At 35.6% G+C, this 22,747-nt stretch overlaps 1 protein-coding gene across 3 annotated transcripts; it reads right to left on the bottom strand.

Annotated features, from left to right (window-relative positions):
• Positions 1-2,632: 2,632 nt before the first annotated feature.
• Positions 2,633-15,703, bottom strand: LOC110453632 (lysine--tRNA ligase-like). 3 transcript variants are annotated; one of them, XM_021502664.1, is made up of 13 exons: positions 15,619-15,688; positions 12,029-12,260; positions 11,123-11,252; positions 9,845-10,007; positions 8,963-9,056; positions 8,558-8,640; positions 8,037-8,266; positions 7,264-7,383; positions 6,891-7,053; positions 6,114-6,287; positions 5,242-5,540; positions 4,673-4,816; positions 2,633-3,935 (listed from the first exon to the last, which is right to left on the bottom strand). In XM_021502664.1, the coding sequence occupies exons 2-13, from the start codon at positions 12,178-12,180 to the stop codon at positions 3,840-3,842; spliced, it is 1,848 nt and encodes a 615-aa protein (XP_021358339.1). In that variant the 5' UTR covers positions 12,181-12,260; positions 15,619-15,688; the 3' UTR covers positions 2,633-3,839. The 3 variants fall into 3 exon arrangements, with proteins under 3 accessions (XP_021358339.1, XP_021358341.1, XP_021358340.1); XM_021502666.1 differs by lacking the exon at positions 12,029-12,260 and having other exon boundaries at positions 15,619-15,703; XM_021502665.1 differs by lacking the exons at positions 12,029-12,260; positions 15,619-15,688 and adding an exon at positions 13,484-13,652.
• Positions 15,704-22,747: the final 7,044 nt, after the last annotated feature.

The raw sequence follows: 22,747 nt of genomic DNA, 5'->3' as shown, positions 1-22,747 counted from the left end.
GTAACGATTTCCTTGCTGAGCCATACATGAGTTCAGACAGTATGAACATTTAAACTTTTATCAGATAATGTACTGTGTTATCCAGTGAATATACCAATGTCATATTTTTTTGGCGTATTCACCCATGTAATATGAGCTATCAGCCCTGTGATTGGTTGTAAGTTTCAATTGTGACGTCAGGCCTAGGACAAGTACATGGCGTCACAGACTTACGCACTGGAGTCAAAATTTCGGCTTTTTACATTTCAAGATTGCATGAAAATTGTCGTTTTACACGCATAAATGCCATGAATCTTGATTATGTGATAAAAAGGATCTTACACTCGTTTTCATTTCATATGAAATTTATGAAACTCGTCACGAATTTTTCATTTTAGCTCGCCTAAGGCTCGCTAAATTGAAAAATTCTTAGACTCAAAATTCTTAGACTCGTTTCATAAATCTCATATGAAATGGAAACTCATGTAAGATCCTATATATAAAAGGACGACAGCAGTTAAAACGTTTGGACTATAATGTCAATATTCTTTTTTGAAATTACACAACTAGTCTTAAAATTCAAACTCGACGTCTATACGTAATATCTGTAGCAGAGCTGAACAACAATCTAACGGCTAAAAGAAAAGCTCACGCTACACTGAAGTCAGGAGGTATGGGTTTCCGTTCCAAAAACATGTCTAATTTTCACCATTTGCTGTGTCATCACACGGTTGTCTACACATATTTAGACTTCCGCCAAAACGTAAAGTAAGATTTGTGTCAATTACGACTTCCATTAGACTCAAAGGTTAGACTCAGTAGCTGAAACAGAGTGTATTACAAGAGATAAATGCATATTTATAAAACGTACCACTCTTCTAAATGGTTGTTTTGAAGGGCAAGAATCTTTTGATAACAATCTTGATTTTTCACTAAAAATATTTGTATTGAAGAGAAGCATGAACCCAAGTTGCTATTATCGGTCAAAAGCTACCTTTTGCTAAATAAATTGCATAAAACAACAACAAGATCTACATTTCGATTAGAATACTCATACACAGCCGTTTTTTGTGGGTTTTGTTTTACAAAGTAATGTAATTAAAATTTGTGTAAAATTTTCAGTTACAAGGAACAGTAAATCTGTGTGTAATGGTTCAAAAGAGTTAATTGTATCACCTTAAATAACGAACTACTACAAAATAGTGCAGCAATGTTTATGTTTGGTCGGTAAGCTTTAATTTCAAAAGTCCTGAAACAATTGTCAGTTAGAAGGGTGTTGTTATGACTACCTAACATTATGTTTTATCAGTGGTTAAGACCACTTTAAGCCCCTGGAATTACTCATGGTTCCAAGAGGGTCAAAACAGCTGAATGATTCAGTGCAATTAATATTTGTAATACTGTATCTATTTACGAATTTTGTAGGTCTTTAATATGCCTATTAGCGACACCTCGTCTGTAAATTATTTTGTCTAGATCCCCTTCTGCAAGATTTATAAACTGTTTTTCACAGCGACTCAGAAATGCATTCTACAGCTAACCATTTCTTTGTAAATGACAGTTGAAAATTGAGTGTTTTCCAAAATGTATGCCTTTTTGAGAAAGGATAATTGATTCCAGTCACCTTGATAATTTAATCTGTATCACCTATACCGCAAAGAATTAGCTTTGTTGGTGAGTTCACGTTCTCTAAAAAGTAAAATTACATGAAATTGGAGCCAAAAGAAATCAACCTGGAAGGATCTTGGCACCCTCCATGAAAGCATCTTTATCAGATCTACAAAGATTTTTCCTTCTTTGCTCTTCATTTCCCTTACAGGTATTATTATTATAAGAATAGAAAACTAAATGCGAAATGCTAAAAATGAGTAATTCTTACATAATTGGAAGTGCTGTCAATGATGAGTGAATTCTCATAAGGGCCAGGGGTATTTTTAATATGGGGAACATACATATAATATAGTGATAACAAAATTGAACTATCAAAATTTAAGATGGCTGTCTGGTGGCCATTTTGGTTTACCTATAAATCCAAAAAAGCAATATGCATAACAGGCCAATGGGGGACCTTCATGTAAAATGAGAGAAGGTCCTTCTAGTACTTTCTGAGAAATAGAGCTAACAATTTTTTAACTTTCAAAATTCAAGATTGCTGCCTATCGGCCATCTTTGTTTTTCTATCAGTCTCAGAATTCGATATGCGTAACTAGACCATGAGGAAGCTTCATGTGAAATTAGAGATAGATCCCAAAAGTTCTTTCTACAAAATAGCCGTAACAAACTTTAACTCTAAAAATTCAACAGATGGCCATCTTGGTTTCTGATCAGTCCAAAAATTCTTTATGCATAACTAGGGACCATGGAAAACTATTTGAAAATTGAGAAATGTCCCTTTAATCCTTTCTAAGGAATAGCGCTTACAAGAATAGTTTTAGGAAGTACAGATGGAACGGCGAATGGAAAGACGTACGGAACAATGGATGGACCTTGGACGAAGGGTGATTTGAATAGCCCACCTGATGATGATGGGCTAAAAATGATGGAGGTCCAAAGTGTTTCATTGGAGGTATCAGATTAAGTGTTATTTTCCAATGCCCCTATGGGGATTCAACCAGGTAAAAGAATACAAATGAGATACACATACTAATACTGTTGAATAGAGCACTTTTATTTTTCTTATCAGGAGAGAAAACCTAACAAATAATTGAAATAAATGTTCATGAATAATAAGTTACATGTAAAATTCTTAGTCAGCATTTCTTTATAATAAATAGTTAAGCTGACTGCTGTATGTATCATGTCAAAACACATGACGGCAATCACACCCACACATGTCTACAGTGTGCCATCTTTTATAAAACATCTCACGAAATACCAACAACATACTGAATATCCTTGGTGCTCTCCTGAACCACATCTGACGGGCAAGAAACTGTTCTGATCATTATGCTGTAACACATGTACATGGGTGGACTTTTATCAGAATCAATACTAATACACATACAGAGACATATTTCAAATGCACCAATGCTTTCCTGAAAGAAATTCATTATAATCTTACATTATATGCATCATCATGGATAAATTATCTTTTAATCACAATTATAATGCCCTTTACACCACTCCTCTCCTGTTCCGATGAACATAAGCATTTCTTGAAGGTTGACAAACTAAAGTATGTCAAATTTTCAAATAGGAATCATGAAATTTTAACTGACCCCATGAATTATCAGCTTTGTCTCACATTATTGCTGTCAGTAACTTTTCTGTTGACCTCTAGGTTGTGACAACTAGCAAGCATCAAGCAAGAAACAATCTGCCATAATCGCATTTGTATATTAATTATTTTGGTCGAAATTGTTTTCTTCAGAAGAAAAGACAGACATAATTATTCATACACAATCAACCTGCTTCCATTTACAAACAATTGTTTACTTTAAATCCTCAAACTCATTCATTGGGGTTTAATTCTCCATACAAGGGCAATCAACGATCATTCTATGGAAGGTATTTAGTAAATTCTGAATCATTATGCACCAGATAGTTTAACCTGTGATCACCTCTTCAATAAGAATTAATGGGACAATAAATAACTTATGAATCACCAGTAATTTACATTATTCTGAATTACTGTGAACTTGTTCAGCTGTCCTTACAATATGTGGAACTTTGACATTGATCAAATTTTAAATCCACTGGTAATCTTCTATGCACCTGATAATCGTATTAAAAATGAAACCCTAACACTTGTTCCACACTTGGTTCATCATTCACAGTATCTGTAATCATATGTACAGCGATGTCCTAAGAGAGATAACTCTGTTTTAAGATGCTGATGTCCTAAGAGAGATAACTCTGTTTTAAGATGCTGGAGTTTTATCAGCTGGAGTTTCCTCTCCTTCCGTTGGTCCCTTTTTCTGATCATCAGGTTTCATAGCAGGGAAAAGCAGCACCTCCTGTGATGATAAAACAATCATAGAAATAATAACAGAAAGTAGTGATACAGAATAATTATAACTAAATCACTACTTAATTACTGAAGGTCGCTGGTCAAAGTATGACCTAGCACTTCAAACTTGACTTTCACATTTACTAAAAGCGCATTGACATACTTAACAATCAGTGTACCTGTTTACTTACTGTACAGGTAATTAAAAGCCTGAAGTTGTGACCACAATCATATTTCACTCGGCCCTTAAGCTTATGCAAGCTAAATAATCACATAAAAAATTTGAACAAGAATCTAATACAAGTGAATGTGTCACCTGGCCCAATTTAGGTTGAAGGATCACTGAAAGCAGTTTTTTAAATGTTATATTTTCTGTTGAACTATTGATCAGATCAAAGATAGGTCATAACATATTCATGAATTAGTCAAGAATTGAACTTTGAACAAGAGACTTGGGTAAAAGGGTGGGGGGTGTTTTCTCGGAAATCTAGTAATTTCTTCAAAAATGATCACTGGGAATCCATCAGCCTATCATATTTCATTTGCTTCATTAAATATACGCAAAGTTTGCTGACAATCAAAAACTTCAGCAAAGAACTTCGGTAGTAAAGCACACCAGGCAAGTTTAATCAAAATCTAATAATTCATTCAAAAGATATGTTTGGTAAACGAATCTGTACACTGACAACACATGACAACGGACAATATAATCACTATGTGGAAAAGGTGAAGACTGCAACCTACCTTAATATTGTTGGAGTCAGTGAGGAACATACAAAGTCTGTCTATGCCCATGCCCCAGCCTGCCGTGGGAGGTAGTCCGTACTCCAGGGAGGTACAGAAGTTGTCGTCAACAAACATAGCCTCGTCATCACCGGCAGCCTTGTCCTAGAACCAATTTAGATAGAGCTCACATTTATAAAACATGTCATAAAGGCCACACAACTACGCAAATACATCAAACTTAATATTCAATCTATTATCACTGACCATGTATGATTAGACATTTGAATAAAACTTATATCACATGAATCTTCATAACACTTGTTTTAGACTTTTACACAGATCAATACTTGAATCATTGTTAAATTTTCTTATTTTTTAAATTGACTAAACAGCACTTACGTCAACCCTTTTTAACTTACTAATAGTGTTAAATCCCCAAGTTTAAAGCTTTTCTATGCAATGAGTTCAATGAATCAGGACCAATAAATTTCTGTTGAATTCAAAAGTTTAAAACAATAAATAAGAGTCTCCCTCCCAAATTGAGACTTGGTAAGTACGTTAACTTTTGACAATTCGGAACTGCTTACCTGAGCCTGCTGTGCGAACCTCTCCCTCTGAACAACCGGGTCATTCAACTCAGTGTAGGCATTACAGATCTCCTTCTTACATGTAAACAATTCAAATCTCTCAGTAAGCCCTGGAATTGTCCGGTGCCACTTGGCGAGAGGACTCATAACCTGGGGATGTTCTATGATGTATGTGGGGTTGATACATTTCTCCTCAATATACTCTCCCACCAGCTTGTCCAGTAACCTGGCTGCCGTTCTTGGTGGTGAACAGTCCACTCCATGTTTTAAACAGAGACCATCTAAAAACTTCTTCGTTCCTGAAAATTGTAATTAAACATTTGTATGAAGGTGTTAATTTGACATTATATAATAACAGTCACATCATCGGTAAAATGTTTCCTTAGATCACGCTATAAGAATCTAAGCTAATAATTGAAGGCTTTTATAACATAAACGTGCCCATCGAAAAACCAATAAATCAAATATGGATGGATGCTTGTGTAAACCTTATTTTGATATCACTTCCTTATTTACAATTTTGACAATGTATTTTCCAATTTCATTTTTGTATTGGTTACATTTGAAAGAAATACAGAACACAAAATATTGCAGTGATTTTCACTGAATTAACTGTTTAAAGAAAAAGAATGTCATGAATTGTATTCATTAAAAGACTGAGCTTACTTTTCGTATTAGAGGAGTAAGATTAAGATCCATACACAAGGGATGAACCTAGCCAGTAGCCAATGAAAACACCTCCTCCTACCAGCTACTTTTGTGAAAAATATTACAATGGTAATGAGGTACACTAGTGTATTATGAAACATACGGCAAATAACTGCCAACTTTGTTTTAGATAAACTTGAAATCTTATTGGAACCCTTGCTTACCATCTGAGGAAAACTCTGTGGCTGGAGGAAACTTAACATCAAGGATTTTCTCTAGCTCAAAGATCATACTGACTCTCTTAAAGGGTGGCGAGTAGTCTACCTCCCACTCTGGTCCGTCGGGCCCCTCAGGGTGGTACTTCACCTTGTATCCTCCAGTCACGTACTTTACTATACCTGAAGACATACAGGTAAATAAATAACAATGGTTACCAAAGTCACCATACCTGGGGGCACACAAGATAAACATATTGTTTAATAACACCAATTTAACCTTTGACTGTTTGCTGCAGCCTTGTCTTGGATCCAGGAGTCCTGACATGAAGCAGCAATCAATAAATTTCTTCAAATAGATATTAGATACTTGATATAGTACCTCTAATTAAACCATTCCAACTTACAGAGAATACTGATATGTTTAGAAGCTATGGTCTGGAAAAGATATCGGGATGGCCTAACAGACAAGCTTACATGGTGTGATCCTACAGTCCGCCCAGTTACACAAGTAGGCACTAAAACTTCAACTAGGTGACAGACACACAGATGTACAAATAAGTTAAGCCCCAGCCACATTTATATGTAGCAAGGGCATGAAAATATTTTCTTATACAAAACATTTCAAAGAGTTACAAAAATTAAACTTATTCATCCTGTTAACATTACATTAGAGAATAGGAAATGTAAACAGATATTCCAACAACAGAAAATGTCTTTTTCAAACCTATGCTTTACATCAACTGCAAGAGAGGATAAAATCTGTTCAGATGTTGCATATCTTACCTGATAGAAGTTGTTCTGTGATCTTCATGAGGTCCTCGTAATCAGCATATGCCATATAAAACTCGCACGTTGTGAACTCTGGGTTGTGTGTTAGATCTATTCCCTCGTTTCTGAACTGTCGGCCAATTTCATACACCCTATCTATACCACCTACGACTAACATCTGTAACATAGAAGTGAAATGTATGAATCTAAGACAAGTCGAACATAGCACATTTCATAAAATTCGCAAAATTTTCATTGTTTAGTTGATGATATATTTCAAAGAAATAATTTTCACAGATACAGGAAAAAAACGAATTGTCTTTCCTAAGTTTGAAATTCTACAAGAAATGGCCTGGAAATTATGAAACAACTTTCTGTCCAGACCCACCTTGAGATAGAGTTCTGGTGCAACTCTCATAAACAGGTCCATGTTGAGATCATTGTGATGGGTGATGAAAGGTTTGGCTGTAGCACCACCAGGTATCATGTTCATCAGGGGAGTCTCCACCTAAAAGAAAGAGAAACAGAATCTTAGTATTGGTGTGCACTATTTTCAAATCAACACTTTTTTTTTCTCCATCTTTTATCTTTCTATCTTCTACAGCTTATCACTAGCATTGCTACATAACACATACTCAAATAATCCCCAAGCAGGGAATAGCAGAGAGTTATCATTACTACTAGAGTAGAAAATAATTTTTAAAAATCAGCAAGGGCTCGTACACTTAAACCATATCACCTACAATTATTCGCACATTAGGATTTTACTTAAAAAATGTGATCAACTGTGAACTTTGACCTTTTTACCATGACCAATGACAACCAAAATCTAATAAGGAGTAGAAATTGATGTGAGAAACAGTAGTGATGATTATGGCCAATATATTGTGACAGATGATTAGTTTTTAATTCAAATAGATAGGTAGAAGTAAAATTGCTAAGGTTATCCCAGAAAAAAATTATGTAACCCCCACCCCTCTGTGATAGATGGCAGGGTAGTCATTTTTCTATTAAATATCCTTTGGGTGGTTGTTTGACCAGTTATTTAAATAGTATTCCTATTTCCAAAGTTGAAATATATATACATATTGCTGTATAATTATAATAAAGAAAACTTGTGCTCATCCAGTTTAGATAATTCAACAATAAATGAAATCTCACCTCAAGAAATCCCATCTCGTCTAAAAACTTTCGCATATAATTTATAATCTTTGCTCTGGTAATGAATTTCTGTCTCGTTGTTTCGTTAATGATAAGGTCGAGGTAGCGCTGTCTGAAGCGGGTCTCCTTGTTTTTGACTCCATAAAACAGATGTGGCAGCTGATGAAGGCAAGGTGTTAGAAGAACCAGTTTGGTTGGAACTATACTCAGCTCACCTTTCTTGGTCTTACCTGTACAGAGGGAAATGTTATCCATTATATAAGCATTTACTTGTATGGCAGAAATGTACTCCTATTGTCCAAAGTAGGAGGTATATCTTTTGCATATACATGTACCATTCTTTAACATAAACATTATCAGTTTGAAATAATGTTCTAGCAGATAATGTTATGATAATCTAAAATTTAACTTTAATTACATTTTTTATGAAGAGATCTACTATATATGGATAGTGGGTGTTGTTGGGTACCTATAAGCTGACACTAACTCAAGTTCTTTGGTTCACAATCTAATACAAGTACCTGGCTTTCCCTCAACTCCCACTATATCTCCACGTCGCAATTTGTCGTTAATGGCCATAAAAGCTTCCTCGGATTCGTAGCATCTGAAACACAGAGAAATCTGATATCCTGAATAGAGTCCTAAATTTCGAATGTTTTCCAAAATTGTCTGTAAAAATATTGTAAAATAAAAACCTAAACGTTGTTAAAACATGAAGAAGATATATTATGGACATTTAGCAATATGGAGTTTCAAATATGAAATTCATCATAATGGAACAGTTCTTTTCAAATTTAATCTGTCCATTTTACAGTCAAGATAAAGGACACCCTTTAGTTGTTGACACATAATTATGAAGATATTGTCTTATGGTTTGGAAACTTAGCTCACACATCACATGTGACACTCTGTGCACTCGGACTTACTTGGCATTGGCCATTATCTGTATTTTGACTCCCTCTCCTCTCAGATCATAAAAGATTAACTTTGGACCTTGTATCCTCTTGGCATGGAGACGACCTGTAAATACATATATAAACAAGTTCTAACCTTCTATTCAATTCAATAAAAATAAAGATTTACTAAGTTTTAGGGTAGAGGTTTCTTCAATAGTGGAATAATCGTCCTCTGCTCTTCATCTGTGTACCCAAAAGTATGCAGGCCTAGGGTGATGGAGTAAATTGGATTACATAGTCATAGATTCAATCACAACAGGCAAAGGAGCATGTAGTTCCTGTAATTTTTAGAAGAGTTAACTGGTTTCACCTCTCCATTGGGCTTTTTCAGTCTTTAAGAGGCCTACTTTAGGTGTGAAACTGGTTGACAAATGTACAGACAAATATCAAATTCATTAGAGAAGCCAGGTTAAATCGGATAATTTCTTAACAATTTTACATCTATTCTCTTCAAAATTAAACAATGTGTAAGCCACAATTGGTGCAAATTGATATTCAACATACATAAATTGTACAGGGTCCCTTTTAATGAATATCAAAGTAAGCAAGGATTCACAAAAGTACACTTCAATGAGCTTTTGACCTTAAATGTAACTATGTATACAACACAATATCTGATCAATATTCCATCTTTGCGTATTGCAGAGTTATCTTCTCTTGGTAGCAGGTATTGATTGTTACGTCATTGGTTTGTGCGAAAAAATTACGTCGTTTTCTCAAAAATTGATGATGTTACTCTCACAAACAAGAGACGTAACAATCAATACCTGTTCCCAAGAGAAGATAACTCTGCAATACGCAAAGACGGAATAGCCATATCTAGTATCTCAACCAAACTAAGAGGGCACTTACCAGACACACTTAGAGATTGCTGCAGTGTCTCTCCAGGGTTGATATCATTGTACTTCTCTATGAAATCTGTCAGAGATATACTGACGTGAAACTTGTGGGGGTAAGGGTTCTCATTGTTCTCCTTCCACTGGCGCACAGAGTTGGAGCGAAGGGCAAAGTATTCCTGCCAATCAATAACAAATGTACAGGTATACATGTCATGCAATGTTCAAACTTCAACATCATCATCATTGATAAATATGTATACTCATCTCTGCTTGCACAAGCTACACTATATTCTCGGGTGAAAGATGCTTTTTTTTTTTTTAAATCCCAACTATTTTGGTGTCAGAATAGTTTCATAATTTAATTGTCTTTATATTTCTCCCCCTTGAGCATTTAGATTTTTTTTTAAATACATGAAAACCGATACTTTGTAAACAAATTAAAACAAATCACCAAGTCAGAGATATATTAACTCATGTTAACAGTAAGTACTTGGATTTCATAAATAATATAGATGAGCAGGCACTTCAGATTGAGTGACTGGTCAATGGGTCCAAACAACCTAAGTATATATAACTAGATGACAAAACTTTATAATGTAAACTTATCAGATAAGAGCATTCATGAAATGGCACATCCAGAAGCTATGCAATGGAAAACATTGCTGAAGCAAATCACCAAAGTGAAGAGAGAACAAGAGTAATATGGGTCAGACATCTATCTGTCAAATATTATTAGAATGTGGTGAAAAACCTTGACAATCCCAAGGAGCTTGGAAAAATTTACAGAGAATTTTTTTCCAAGAAGTCATCTTCCCCAACAATACTTAAGTGTTGAAAATGAGACTGTTTGGAACAACAAGAAAATTGCAAATCATTCTAACACATTCCTTTCAGCAGCAGCTGTAAAATTTACTTCCTCTTTAGGCAACACAATATGAAACCGAACTTTCTAAAGCCTCTTAATTTACAGAGAATTTATTTCCAAGAAGTCATCTTCCCCAACAATACTTAAGTTTTGAAAATGAGACTGTTTGGAACAAAAAGAAAATTAATAATCATTCTAACAGATTTACTTCCTCTTTAGGCAATACAATATGAAACCAAACTTTCTAAAGCCAAACTGTCTTTAAACAGAGATCTGCAAAGAACACTGCTATATCTCATGATGCTTCTGAGTCAGTGTAAAAAAATACGAAAAACGGTCAGCTAAACTAAGACTGTTTACAGTAGCTTGACTAGATACAGATTTTAAATGAATGTGTATGCATCAGCTCTTAAAATCTGTCCTTACAGTGGCATCAATCTCCTCTTCCTCATCTTGTAGTTTTGGTTTAGCATCTGTTTGACTCTCTGCTGCCTTTTTGTCCTTCTCTTTCTTTTCCTGTTCCTTCTTCTCTGTCTTCAGACGCCGCTTCAACTCACTATAATCAAAAAATGGTTTAGAAATGGATTATCTATGAATTCAAAGCCGTCTCAATCATTGCAAGTATTGATTAAGGCGTATCAATGCAAAGATTGGATAAAGTTTTCTACAAAACTAAGTAAATGACACTTGGCATCTTTACCAATTTGAATTACTAGATTTTTCAAAGGATACCTTATATATATTTTTACCAGTTCCAGCTGCAAACAAGTATTTGTTAACTTATCTAGCTATAGCCCATGGTAACATGATAAGGCACTTCAATATGTATTTTTAAACATATTTGTTGTTGTGCTAGTCCTAATGAAGAATATGAATCCAGAAGTAAGCATTTTACTTAACAAAATTCACAGTTGACATACTGTATTCAGATAGGATCTGAGCTGCAACTCTCTTTTCCAGGTATTTCCATACAGCATCAAACACAAAAATACAGTTTTATCAGTTATACCCACTTTTTCTTTGAAATTATATCAGTGTAATTTTTGCCCTGAAATTACGTTCTCAATGGGAAATTCAAACAGTAGGTGTTTTCCTTTTTTTCTTTTATGTAAATCAAAAGTAACAGCTGTGAAATGAAGTATTTTAATGTTTTAAATGGTATTAAGGCAGAAAATACACTTTTCCGGGAAAGATGAAATTCACAATTTGCAATTGCATGCACTTGTTGGTGACACATTTCACCCAAACCCGAAACTCCGGCCCAAATCCTTAAAAAGCCAAAAATTACACTGGATATATCACAATTCAATCACAATTTTGATATATCCCTACCTGGAGCACATGAAATTATGGGAAGCCGATGCATGGAACAGATTTATTGTAGGAAAAGGGTTGGCAGGTCTGCAACCCCCAGTCTTGATGGTGAAAGTTTTTAATAGACGAGGCACCAAAGGGTGAATTCTCTTCATAGGAGAAACAAACATCTTGTCCCTCCCAACACACCCAAAATGGAGATGTCTTACTTAAGTTCATTAAGAATCCTAGCTAGCTGGTGTCTTTGCTCCTATACGAAATACACAAGAACAAAGATTTTTTTTATAGAAAAAATAGTTAAAATACTCAAAAACACCTCCACTTGATAATTATTATGATTGATCTCGGTCTCAAACTAAATATATCTATTTCATTTTCTAGGCTGTTCAATAAGGATCCCCTTTTACCTAGCTTTTATTGTTAGTTTTGTTTGAAAGCTGCCTTGTTAACAAATATTATTAACACTTTGAATTTAGTTTGTTAAAATACACTGACCACCTTAAATCTTGACATGTAGCTCGGAACGTTATCTAAATATTAGGCCAATATGACATTTTCAAACCAAAATAAATGGAAATTCTTTCTGAACCCATAAAAAGTAATCTGTCAAGGTTTTTAGAGTCAGGAAAACATTCTGCATTAACTTTCATATTCTATTAAACAGTTAACTAATTTGGGAAACGATCATACTGTTTTACAGCTCCTCACCATGAGAAGTCATCCTGTGAAGTTTCAAGGCCTGTAGCATATGTTGTAGCCTAAGGTTACTTTATGTTCGGAATTCTCTACCTCCTGGTACAGTAGCTCACTGACCATGACCTTTGACCTCATGTTAATAAAGTTCTTACTTGACCCATCAGAATTTATCCTGTGCAGTTTTATCAATGATGCCCACGGTGCAAAAATAATCAGGGGTAGAAACTATAACACTAGTCCGCTAGTCCTGGACTAGTAGATTTCAGCAACGACCATATTTTCATGGCAGTAGTTTATATTAAGTCCCCTACATTTGATATTTCGTGCTGTAGATTGTGATGTTTCCTTATTAGGAAATCTTGGACTAGTTACATTGACGAAGGACTAGTAAATAATCTATTCAACTAGTCACGTGGACTTCCAAGCAAAAGAAATTAGTGTCTAACCCTGATAATCTACTTATTTTCAGTCCACAAACGACTTTTGTACAATGGTACCTGAGCAATTAAAGGACTTCTATAATCGATGTATCCAGTACCTATATTTTGGCGACTTTTGGGGATATACCTTTTGGCTTTATTTATTGGCCATGATTGAAATGATGTTTTTGTCTGTTCACATGACATCTTGCATGGCGAGAATGAGTAGGCAAGAATGAGTAGGCGAGGTTTCAAAAAAGTAGATAGCTGATATTTCTTGCCAAAGAGGCAGTAGCTAGTCCAACTAATTTAATTCTGTGATTATCATCTCATGTATTAATTTATTGTCAATACTTACTTTTTAGAATTCAAAGCTACAGTACTGTTTAAAACACCTGAAGCAAACTCTTGATCCACAGAAGCTGTTTCCATCGCTGTATTTAACTTATAAAGTATAACTAAAATGTCTTATAGTGTCCATTTGTATCAAACCACATTAATGCAGCAGCATTCAATGAAGAAAATCCACATTTCTTACATATTATACAGCTTGAAATATATATACTAGTCCTGGACTGATATTTCACCATCATTAAAAACAAAGAAGGATTTCTAAGGGTTACATCATCTCCACTTTCCTGTACGTCATGTACTTCAGAAACTGTGATATGTATTTATAGTATAGGCTGAATTATTGCATCACCAGCCAGTGACTTGATGACCTTTGACACTAGTCTATCTATGTATGTCAGTTGGGGTCCTAGATATATATTTATAAATATACTAATTTCTATGCAACTGGCATGACAACGAATATGCTGTCTCCTTAGAATTATGCTGACCTTAATGGATTATTATTCAGGCTTATGTGCTTACATTTAAAAATTGAGACTTATATATATAATTATCATCCATAATGTCTCTCTAGGTAGTTGTAGAATGAATTTCCAGTATGCAACATTCTCTTCAATGGACTGAACAAATAATATAATGCAAAATAATAATAGGGCACTCAATGGAGTATTAATTCTTAATATTTGTGAAAATTTTCATTTGCAATCAATATTCACCACAAAACTAAAGATGGATACAATATCGTACAGAATATTTCTGTGATTTCAAGAAGCTGCAGGCACCCATGTGTCAAAATTCTCCATTTATTTAAGTAACATCATGGAAATTCTATTCGAGAGAGAAGTATTGTGCACAATTCAACTGCTACTACCCCTTAAAACACTCAGGAGAAGTTCTTTCCTGGAGAGTTGAGGGGAGGAGTAAAATACTAGCAGCTTTCCTTAAACTTCACTAAAGGGATTTCCTCTTTAGGTCATTTGGTTGAATGTCAAAGCAAGTAAACCAGAGATCCTAGATTTGATCTATAGTGGAGTCATTGAAAAAAAATGCCTCTGATGCATACATACCAACATAAACAATATTACAATTGTTCAAATGTAATAAATTGTCTATATTATTTTATCCTTCAGGATTACATAATAATCAATGGTAAGATGAACAGGTGGTATGGCTTATCAAACTATTAACAAAACTGGACAATTGACTATTGAATTATTTTCGGAAAGTGGCATAACCTACATGTACAATATGTCCGTATCTGTCATTGAATGTGTGATTTTCTATAACTACTTTGAATCAGAACATTAGAACACCACGGTTCTCAATGTGTCCAAGTTTTGAGGAATATTTTTATCATTTAATTGAGAGGATACATTCAAATGTTTTATCACATTTTCTCAAGCCATAGCATTAGCTGCGCTAACATAGCTCCTGATGACAAGCCATTTTAATAAACTGTATTGGCAGATGTGGTTGGGCATTATATTATATTAGTACAACTCACTCTTCTCAACCTGATCTGGCCTGTTTATCGTATGCGAGAGTTCCCTCTGGCCCTGACACCAGACTTGAGACATTTTGACAGATAGATAATGATCAGACATCTATCTGTCAAAATGAATAAGTGTGGTGTCAGTGCCAAAGAAAGTTCGGGCTAGCTTAGAGCATAGGGGTTCGTTACAAATGTCTGTTCCTTTATGCTATACTGATATGGGTCACAGCACACATGAACCTGTATGTGGGCTGTGACCCATATCGGTAAAGTATATGTGCATTTCAGACATTTGTAATGAACCCCTGTGCTTAGAAGTTAGAGTGAGAAATGTCACTTGTCTTCTGTATAATGCGTGACTAGATTAAAGAGGATTTAAATTTCTATAGAAACGAGCAATGTTTCAACAAAATAGTGTTCGTGTTTAAATATGTACACAAAACGTGTAAACAATGAATGATGCAACTTCCCCCAATCGAAATGACAGAAGACAACGTCGGCGACTGTGATTAGTTCAGTGTCATTCGGCTTGCTTTTTTATCGCGAGTACGTAAATATTATGAATTCGATTGAACAGCGTAATACAACAATACTTAACACGTGAATTTTTAGATATTTCCCAGCAAATTATTACAAAATATACCCACTTTTTACTGATTTTTTCTTCTGCCATTTCTACTGTATAACACGTGCGCCAAATTTTGTGTCAAGATCACTGTCATAGAAATGTTTTGTACACAACTCGGTTAAACTAAACAAGGCAAGCATTTTAGTGCGACAGACACGAGTCGGGGAGCCTACTAGAAACCTGTTTCTAGTGGAATTGACCGGAATAGGGTTATTGGTTGCGTATTAAAAACTTATATTTTAATACATTGGTGGAAAGGTTCATAAGATTCCAGAAGAGGAAATGCATATTCTCTTTGTTTCCCGAAGTGTAAAAAAACATTAACACAACACCAAATATGTCCGTGATACAGTTCAATTCGCGATTTACAAACAAGAGGCCTAAAGGGCATTATCTTTAAGCAACCATGGTAAGATGTTCTCATAATAACAGTAGTATGGCAAGTCCAACAGGTAATGCCAGTCCCGGACAAATCCTGGTAACATATGAGTATTCAAACCCCTATGCTCAGTAATTGTATTTTCTGTTAAAAGATGGGGATCTCGACTGTTTCAAATGTATTCCTTTATGGCAGGAACAAACCAAGCGGCGATTCTAGTAGCATGACTTAGTTAGTTACGTTATGCCCAGTATTTGTATATATGATTATGGGTTGGGGATCTTAACTGTTTCAAAGTTATGACGCAAGAACTTAGTCTTCAATGGTGGGGCCAGACCACGGAGCCATCCTGGTAGCATCTGCGTATTCGTTTCTTTATACTCAGCCGCAGGTGCTGGATACCCTACTATAATATTATGTATATACACATCATATTAGTGTGTTCATCACCTGTGTATTCAGAGCAATGACATATATGGTTATAGGGCAGGAGTTTTAATAATTTCATAGTTAAAAAAAACTCTTCTTGGCCCCATCCCCCGGAGTCCGCCCTCATACAATTTTGAATCCCCACAACCAGTGAAATATGATTGCATCTCATAATTCCAGAGAAGTCACTTAAAGCAATATGGCCAAAATTTACTTTTGGTCCATCTCTCAACCCCCTTCCCTCCCGGGGACCAGCCCTTCCACATGTACAATTTTAATTCCGCACTACATAAGAATGCTTCCCGGAAACAAATATTGCCGATATCAAGCGCTTAGCTTCAGAGAATTAATAAGGTCATTCAAATCATTATATGGCCAAATGTCTCTCTTTTGACCCCTGACGGGGTTTGCCCTTCCGTTTCTACAATTTTGAATCTCCGTCACTTGAGAATGCTTTCAACCAAATATTGATGATATCCAGCCCTTAAATTATTTCCAGAGTAGAGGTCGCTTTAAGCAATAAGGCATTTTTTTTTCGTTTTTGTCCACGCCTCTCATCCCTCCAGGGGTCGGCAAGCCCTTCCGTTTGTGCAATTTTGAATCCTTGCCACTTGACAATGCTTCCAATCAAATATTGTTGATATCGGACGACGGGTGCTATATGGTTTGACATCAGCTCACTTTGGCCCTTCGGACCAGGCCTGTTTTTATGAAACCGTGTTTATGCTCAAGCAAAGATTCTGTGCTGAAGTCAACGCTCTGGTAACTTGCATAAACCATGTGAACACCCGGTCAGGAAGTCTAGTATAGAAAATGAAAACGATAATTGGCTATCAGTCTCTCCAAAATTCTTCCAAATCATTGACAAGAATGTGATTTTTTTATTACTTTATCACAGGATTAAGATGTCGTGTTTGAGCATGAACACGTTTTCATGAATACGGGCCCAGGTGAGTTAAAACACAGAACGATACGATACGGAACAAAATATTACTAAACCACAGAAAAGGTTGTAGTCTTAGTCGGTGATATAGCACAATATGCTACTTTACATGAATTTTCTTGTTCAAATGGCCTATTCACTGACTATCTGAGATATATGTTAATGTCAGTTATATTTCCCGAACTCCAGGCCTTTTAACTCTTTACAGTTTTCAAAGTTCTGTATGTAAATCTCAGGATGAGATAACAATGACACTATGCTATGAAATAATGCAAAGAACAGCAAGAATACATCAGAATCTGTCCTCAGTTGCAACGCGTGGTCTTCAACTAGCGAATTGAAATGGCACAGGTCATCTTAGATAACGCTGCGAAATATCAGCTTAGAGAAATGCAGTTGAGTTTGGAAATACTTCCAGATATAAATTAATTGATACAAGAGCTATATTCATACGAAGATGATAACAACGACTAGATATACTATAAACTCAATGAACATGTGTTTACACAACTTCGCGAGCCAAGGGTGTTCAATACGATGTATCGTATTGAACACCCTTGGCTCGCGAAGTTGGTGTTAACAATGAAAGAGAAAGTTTGAGAAAGGGTTCAAGTGCTGTCACGTAAAAGGGTCTCAATCTTTACGGACTAGAAAGGCATCAGCATTTTAGGTTCAGGGGCGTAGCTTCCAAGTTTGGCGTTGTATTAGGCACATGCCTGCGGTTCAGTTTAACAAAATGAGAAGTTTTTGTTGTTATTGCCCAATATCTTTTCCGCCGGAACCAATCAGGAATCCGGTATTGCAACGTAAATGTAGTTCGAGGAACTTGCGAAACCGAAATGCAGAGCCAATAGATTATTGTCTGCTTCTTTTCGCATTGATCTTACATGTAGGTATTACACCGAATATCCCGAACATACACCGAATTATATCACATTTTCAAACACGGTATTACTCACAAGTCTTCAATAGATGTCACCAATCATTATTAACTGTGTAAAGTATTTAAGAAAGTACAGAACACGTTTTAAAGGTAATACAAGTGTTTATTACCGAAAATAAACAGTGTAAAAAGTAAAATAACTCATCAAATATCTCACGCGATGTCAGGTGTAATCCAAATTTCACAGATACGTACACACTAATAATTATCGTCTTTATAGTAGTATTTAAATAAACTGAAATAAAGACCATTGTCTAAGATCTTTCCATAGTGAAGTATTTGTGTCCTGGTTGAAGTCATCTACCGACAGGTTTCGTTTCTTATTCAATTGTCAAGGCACTAAGTACTTCACGTAGGCACCTATACATTCACAATACAAAAATGTTTTGTGTTTAAACCTTCCCGGAACGTAAACAGATCGTTAATTACTGTTACTGAAATAGGATTTTAGCGTCAATGTTCTGATTATTATAAACAATACAAATGGTTTTGTGTTTAAACCTTCCTGGATCGCAAACAGTGAGTTTAATGTTACTTAAAATAGGATTTTAGCGTCGTTGTTCCGATTTTTATGAAACTCTACATATACATGTACCGGTATTTTCACAATTATACCTGTTGTATTCGTTTCCACTTTATGGGAACAAAATGAGGTCACTATTACTATTTATAATTTTGGTATGTTCACTAAACAGATTTAATATTTTACCTTATTTCCATGCAACTTCACATACATGTACACAAACATTACCTCTATACGAGTTTGCATTTCAACCTTCTGGTATTCACCTTAGCTATATTCTTATCTTATTGTTGTGAAATGTCTCGCCTGTGCTAATAAACATATCTTGAACAGGTTCCTGATTTCATCTAACGGGATCGAAAGCACGGTACTGTTACTATAATAACTTTGGTGTACTTGCTTTGTCATCCTCGATACTCCAGGGGTTACGCTGACACTTACGCTCTCTGCACCCCTGGAATATGTCATAGCAAAATTGAAGGCTCAGTGTGTGCCACCTTGTTGATGAGACAAGAAGACAAGTTCGATCCTTTGATGTACATCAAAAGAATCTCGCGGTCACGTAACGGTAAAAATTGACAGATTTTGAAGTCGGGCGTCTCTCCTTTGTAATCTGCAAAGGACAGGTATCAGCCTAGCGATTGGTCAGTGTGTTTTTTTTGTTTTTTTTTATCTGAGACCAATCAAACAGCTCTCTTCGAGCCTTCAATTTTGCTTTGACGTATATTCCAGGGGTGTAGAGAGCGTAAGTGAGCGTAACCCCTGGATATCGAGGATGTTGATTTGTACACTCCATATATTATACGATCGTCATGATACCTGAACCACATTGCCACAGAAATTAATTCTTGTTTTGGCTTTTATAATAAGAGCTCTGTTTATTAACATTAATGCAGTAATTGACACGCTCTATACTCAAAGCATTTCTGATTACAACCAAAATTGAGGATAATAGTATCGCTTGTGCTGCCTTTTTAAATTTAGATATTTTTTATCGTATGATGATGGCATTCACTGGCAATCTTGCCATTTGAGGGCCATTTTATTCAAAATGTCACTTCGCGGAAACATCACATCCTGGACAAAAACAGTATGACAGATGAACTGTTCAAATCTAAAAACAAGGCAGGAATTTTAGGACTAGCAGTGCCCTATACTCCAGCTAATGGAAGATTTTCATATTTGTAACAGCAAAACAAGAGGCACAGAGGGCCTGTATCGCTCCCCCGTTTCTTTTGTTACATGAACCTGACATATAGGTAACTTCAGACCTTTTAGTAACTAGAACACAAGACATTTTAACATCTCTTAAACGCTTCTGAAGATATTATTTGTTTAAAATTTGGTGAATTTTAATTTTAAGTTTTTAACCCACATCGACCTTAAAGTCTGGCTAGCACTTAGAATTGAACTTTGACCTCATTATTGTAATAAAGAAAACGAACGGTTCACACAGCTGGTCTACATAACATACCCAAGTATCATGAATCTAGACCGAATGGTTCTAAAGATATTGTTGTTTGAAGTTTTTAACATAGTTGACCCCTATGACCTTGAAATTAGGTCAAGGTCATTTTTATGGGAAACTTTATAGCATTCCATCCCAGGTACCTACTGGCCAAATATCATGGTCCTAGGTCCTCCAGTTCTTCAGAAGAAGTCGTTCAAATGAAAAAGTTGACGGACTGACGGACAGAGTGGGGTGTGTTCTTCTGTGCCTTCTGCATTGAAAAAAACACCAAGAATTGTTCTGCTGTCCCCATTGCAACATTTAATTTAAGATCTTTATATTTTCTCTCTGCTTTCAAACAATCTTCTGGTTTCCCTAGCGCCCTTCCTTAGGAATACCTCAGTAATGTCCTTAATGTTAAGCGCTCGCCCAAGTGAGGAAGCAGGCCGGGACATACCAACGTCTTGAAATTTGTAGTTGTTATTCTCTGCTTAAGGTTATGGCAACAACTGGTTTGTCAATGTAATGTGACCGGGTCAGAAGCTATGCTGGGCCCTTTGACATGATATTTCAGTAAGATAGCACTCCAAAGTAGGCACCAGAGTTGTACTACCAACAGGAGAAAAATACACCGACATACCCGGCTACCAGCATGCATACAAACATGGAGGCACGTCCTTAAATGACCTTAGTGGTTGATAGCACATTACACCCTAGAAAAACAAACCAGTGTCACACAGAAAAGACCAAAACTGATGTGCAGCTGATATTGCAACAATTCAGATCGGTCTTTTTTTCTGTTTTGCCTCGTCTTTGCTGTAGGTGGTGTCTATTAGGCACCCATTTGACCCTAGTTGTTGCAAGGACGTTAATCCCCATACGAATCAACAAACAACAGTATCAATAAACAATGTTTTGGCAGAACAGACATATTTATTAAATACATCAACTAGTTCACCAACCATGCATACCACAGCTGGCTAACTCGCATATTGAACTATCCAAACAAACAAGACGTCTCTAAATACAATTTAAGTACCAATCTACATTTCAAAAATTGTATTCATCATGTTTAATCTTTAGACATCATCATCAACTGGTGGTACATTTTTTTTTTAAATCAAAAAGTAAATTTTTGACAAATACACTTTTGCATAAAATGATATATTGAACATTCAATTTCTGGTAAGTTTCTGTTTGTTGATATGCCATTCTAATTCTCACCAGAACCTCAGTATATCTGTTAACACTTAGTCCTTAGGGAAGAAATTGACATTTTACAATTTAATTCTTACATAACTGCTATACATTATTCTGCTCCAAGACCAAGTGATAATTTTGATAGAATTTTGACAATCATCAGTTGATGTACATGACCTTCACCCGAAAAAATGACTTGAAAATACCCTCAGTAACAGTTTGAGTCTGCCATGTCCAAGACAAATATCTGGTAAAGATTGTAGTCTAAAATTGTATTGTCACAGTGTCTATAACCATTGCCATTACATATTTTACAAACAAAAACAGAAAAACTAAATTATACATCAAGTTTACTGTGCCACAACTAGAAAAATTCAGTTATTGCATAGCTGTCAACCCTTCCACATTAGCAGGGAGACTCCCTGATTTTGACCAAAAATTACCAATTTCCCTCGAAACTCCTCTCATTCAAGTCCAAACTCTCACACAAACTCAAAATCTACATTCTGTGGTCAAATGATCTAGTTACTGCAGGGTGTTTGTAATGATCATAACAGGTGTGACTTGATCTAATGAATGCTTTTTAGAGTTATTTTGATACATAAAACATGAAAGATGAATTGAGCAAAGCAGTTTCAGTCGTGTTTCACGCACTTTCTCGCTCATTGGAAATGTAGAATGAGGGAAATCTCCCTCATTGGAGGTTTTAGAGGTTGACATCTATGTTTTTGGAATTGGTGGCAATATTCAGGCAGGGTAGAAATCCAGCATTAAGCACCAAATTAATAAAATTCCAACAGCTTCTGTACTGTAATCCTGAATATTGGAACAGTAGTCAGCTGTTCGTGTGACATGAGAAACAGTTTATCCCATATCTGACATACAATTATCATAATTTTTCCAATATTACTGATTTTAAGCACCTTACCAATGGCACAATTCTGCATTTAACCTTTTCACCCCTATGTAACTTTAGTACACTCTACTATGTATTGATCTGGTAAAGTCCATTATGGTCTACAGTGGTGAAAGGGTTAACTTCTATAGTTACTGATTGACTCTAAAACTTTATGGATATATAATTCTTGGCATGACGGATTGTCACATACATAACTCCCAACAATTGTCACTTCTGATATACTAATCATTTCTATAGCTGCACAACACAATGGACTCATACAGCAACTTAGTAACTAAGGCATGAGAAAGCACCAAAATTTAGCACACACGATCATCAAATGCCAAAATTTGGCACACAAATTTTTAACACACCCCCCCCCC

This window comes from Mizuhopecten yessoensis, unplaced genomic scaffold (genome assembly GCF_002113885.1).
Source record: "Mizuhopecten yessoensis strain PY_sf001 unplaced genomic scaffold, ASM211388v2 scaffold7473, whole genome shotgun sequence".
Classification (NCBI taxonomy): Eukaryota; Metazoa; Mollusca; class Bivalvia; order Pectinida; family Pectinidae; genus Mizuhopecten; species Mizuhopecten yessoensis.
Note: the sequence above shows the minus strand (reverse complement) of the source record. Positions and strands in the feature narration are given on the sequence as shown.

Coding starts and splice junctions, on each gene's coding strand:
- LOC110453632 (XM_021502664.1), bottom strand. CDS start 12,180: ATGTTTGTTTCTCCTATGAAGAGAATTCACCCTTTGGTGCCTCGTCTA. Junction 9,057..9,844: donor GCAATCTCTAAGTGTGTCTG/GTAAGTGCCCTC, acceptor ATGTATTTACAG/GTCGTCTCCATGCCAAGAGG. Junction 7,054..7,263: donor CACCAGAACTCTATCTCAAG/GTGGGTCTGGAC, acceptor TCTATGTTACAG/ATGTTAGTCGTAGGTGGTAT.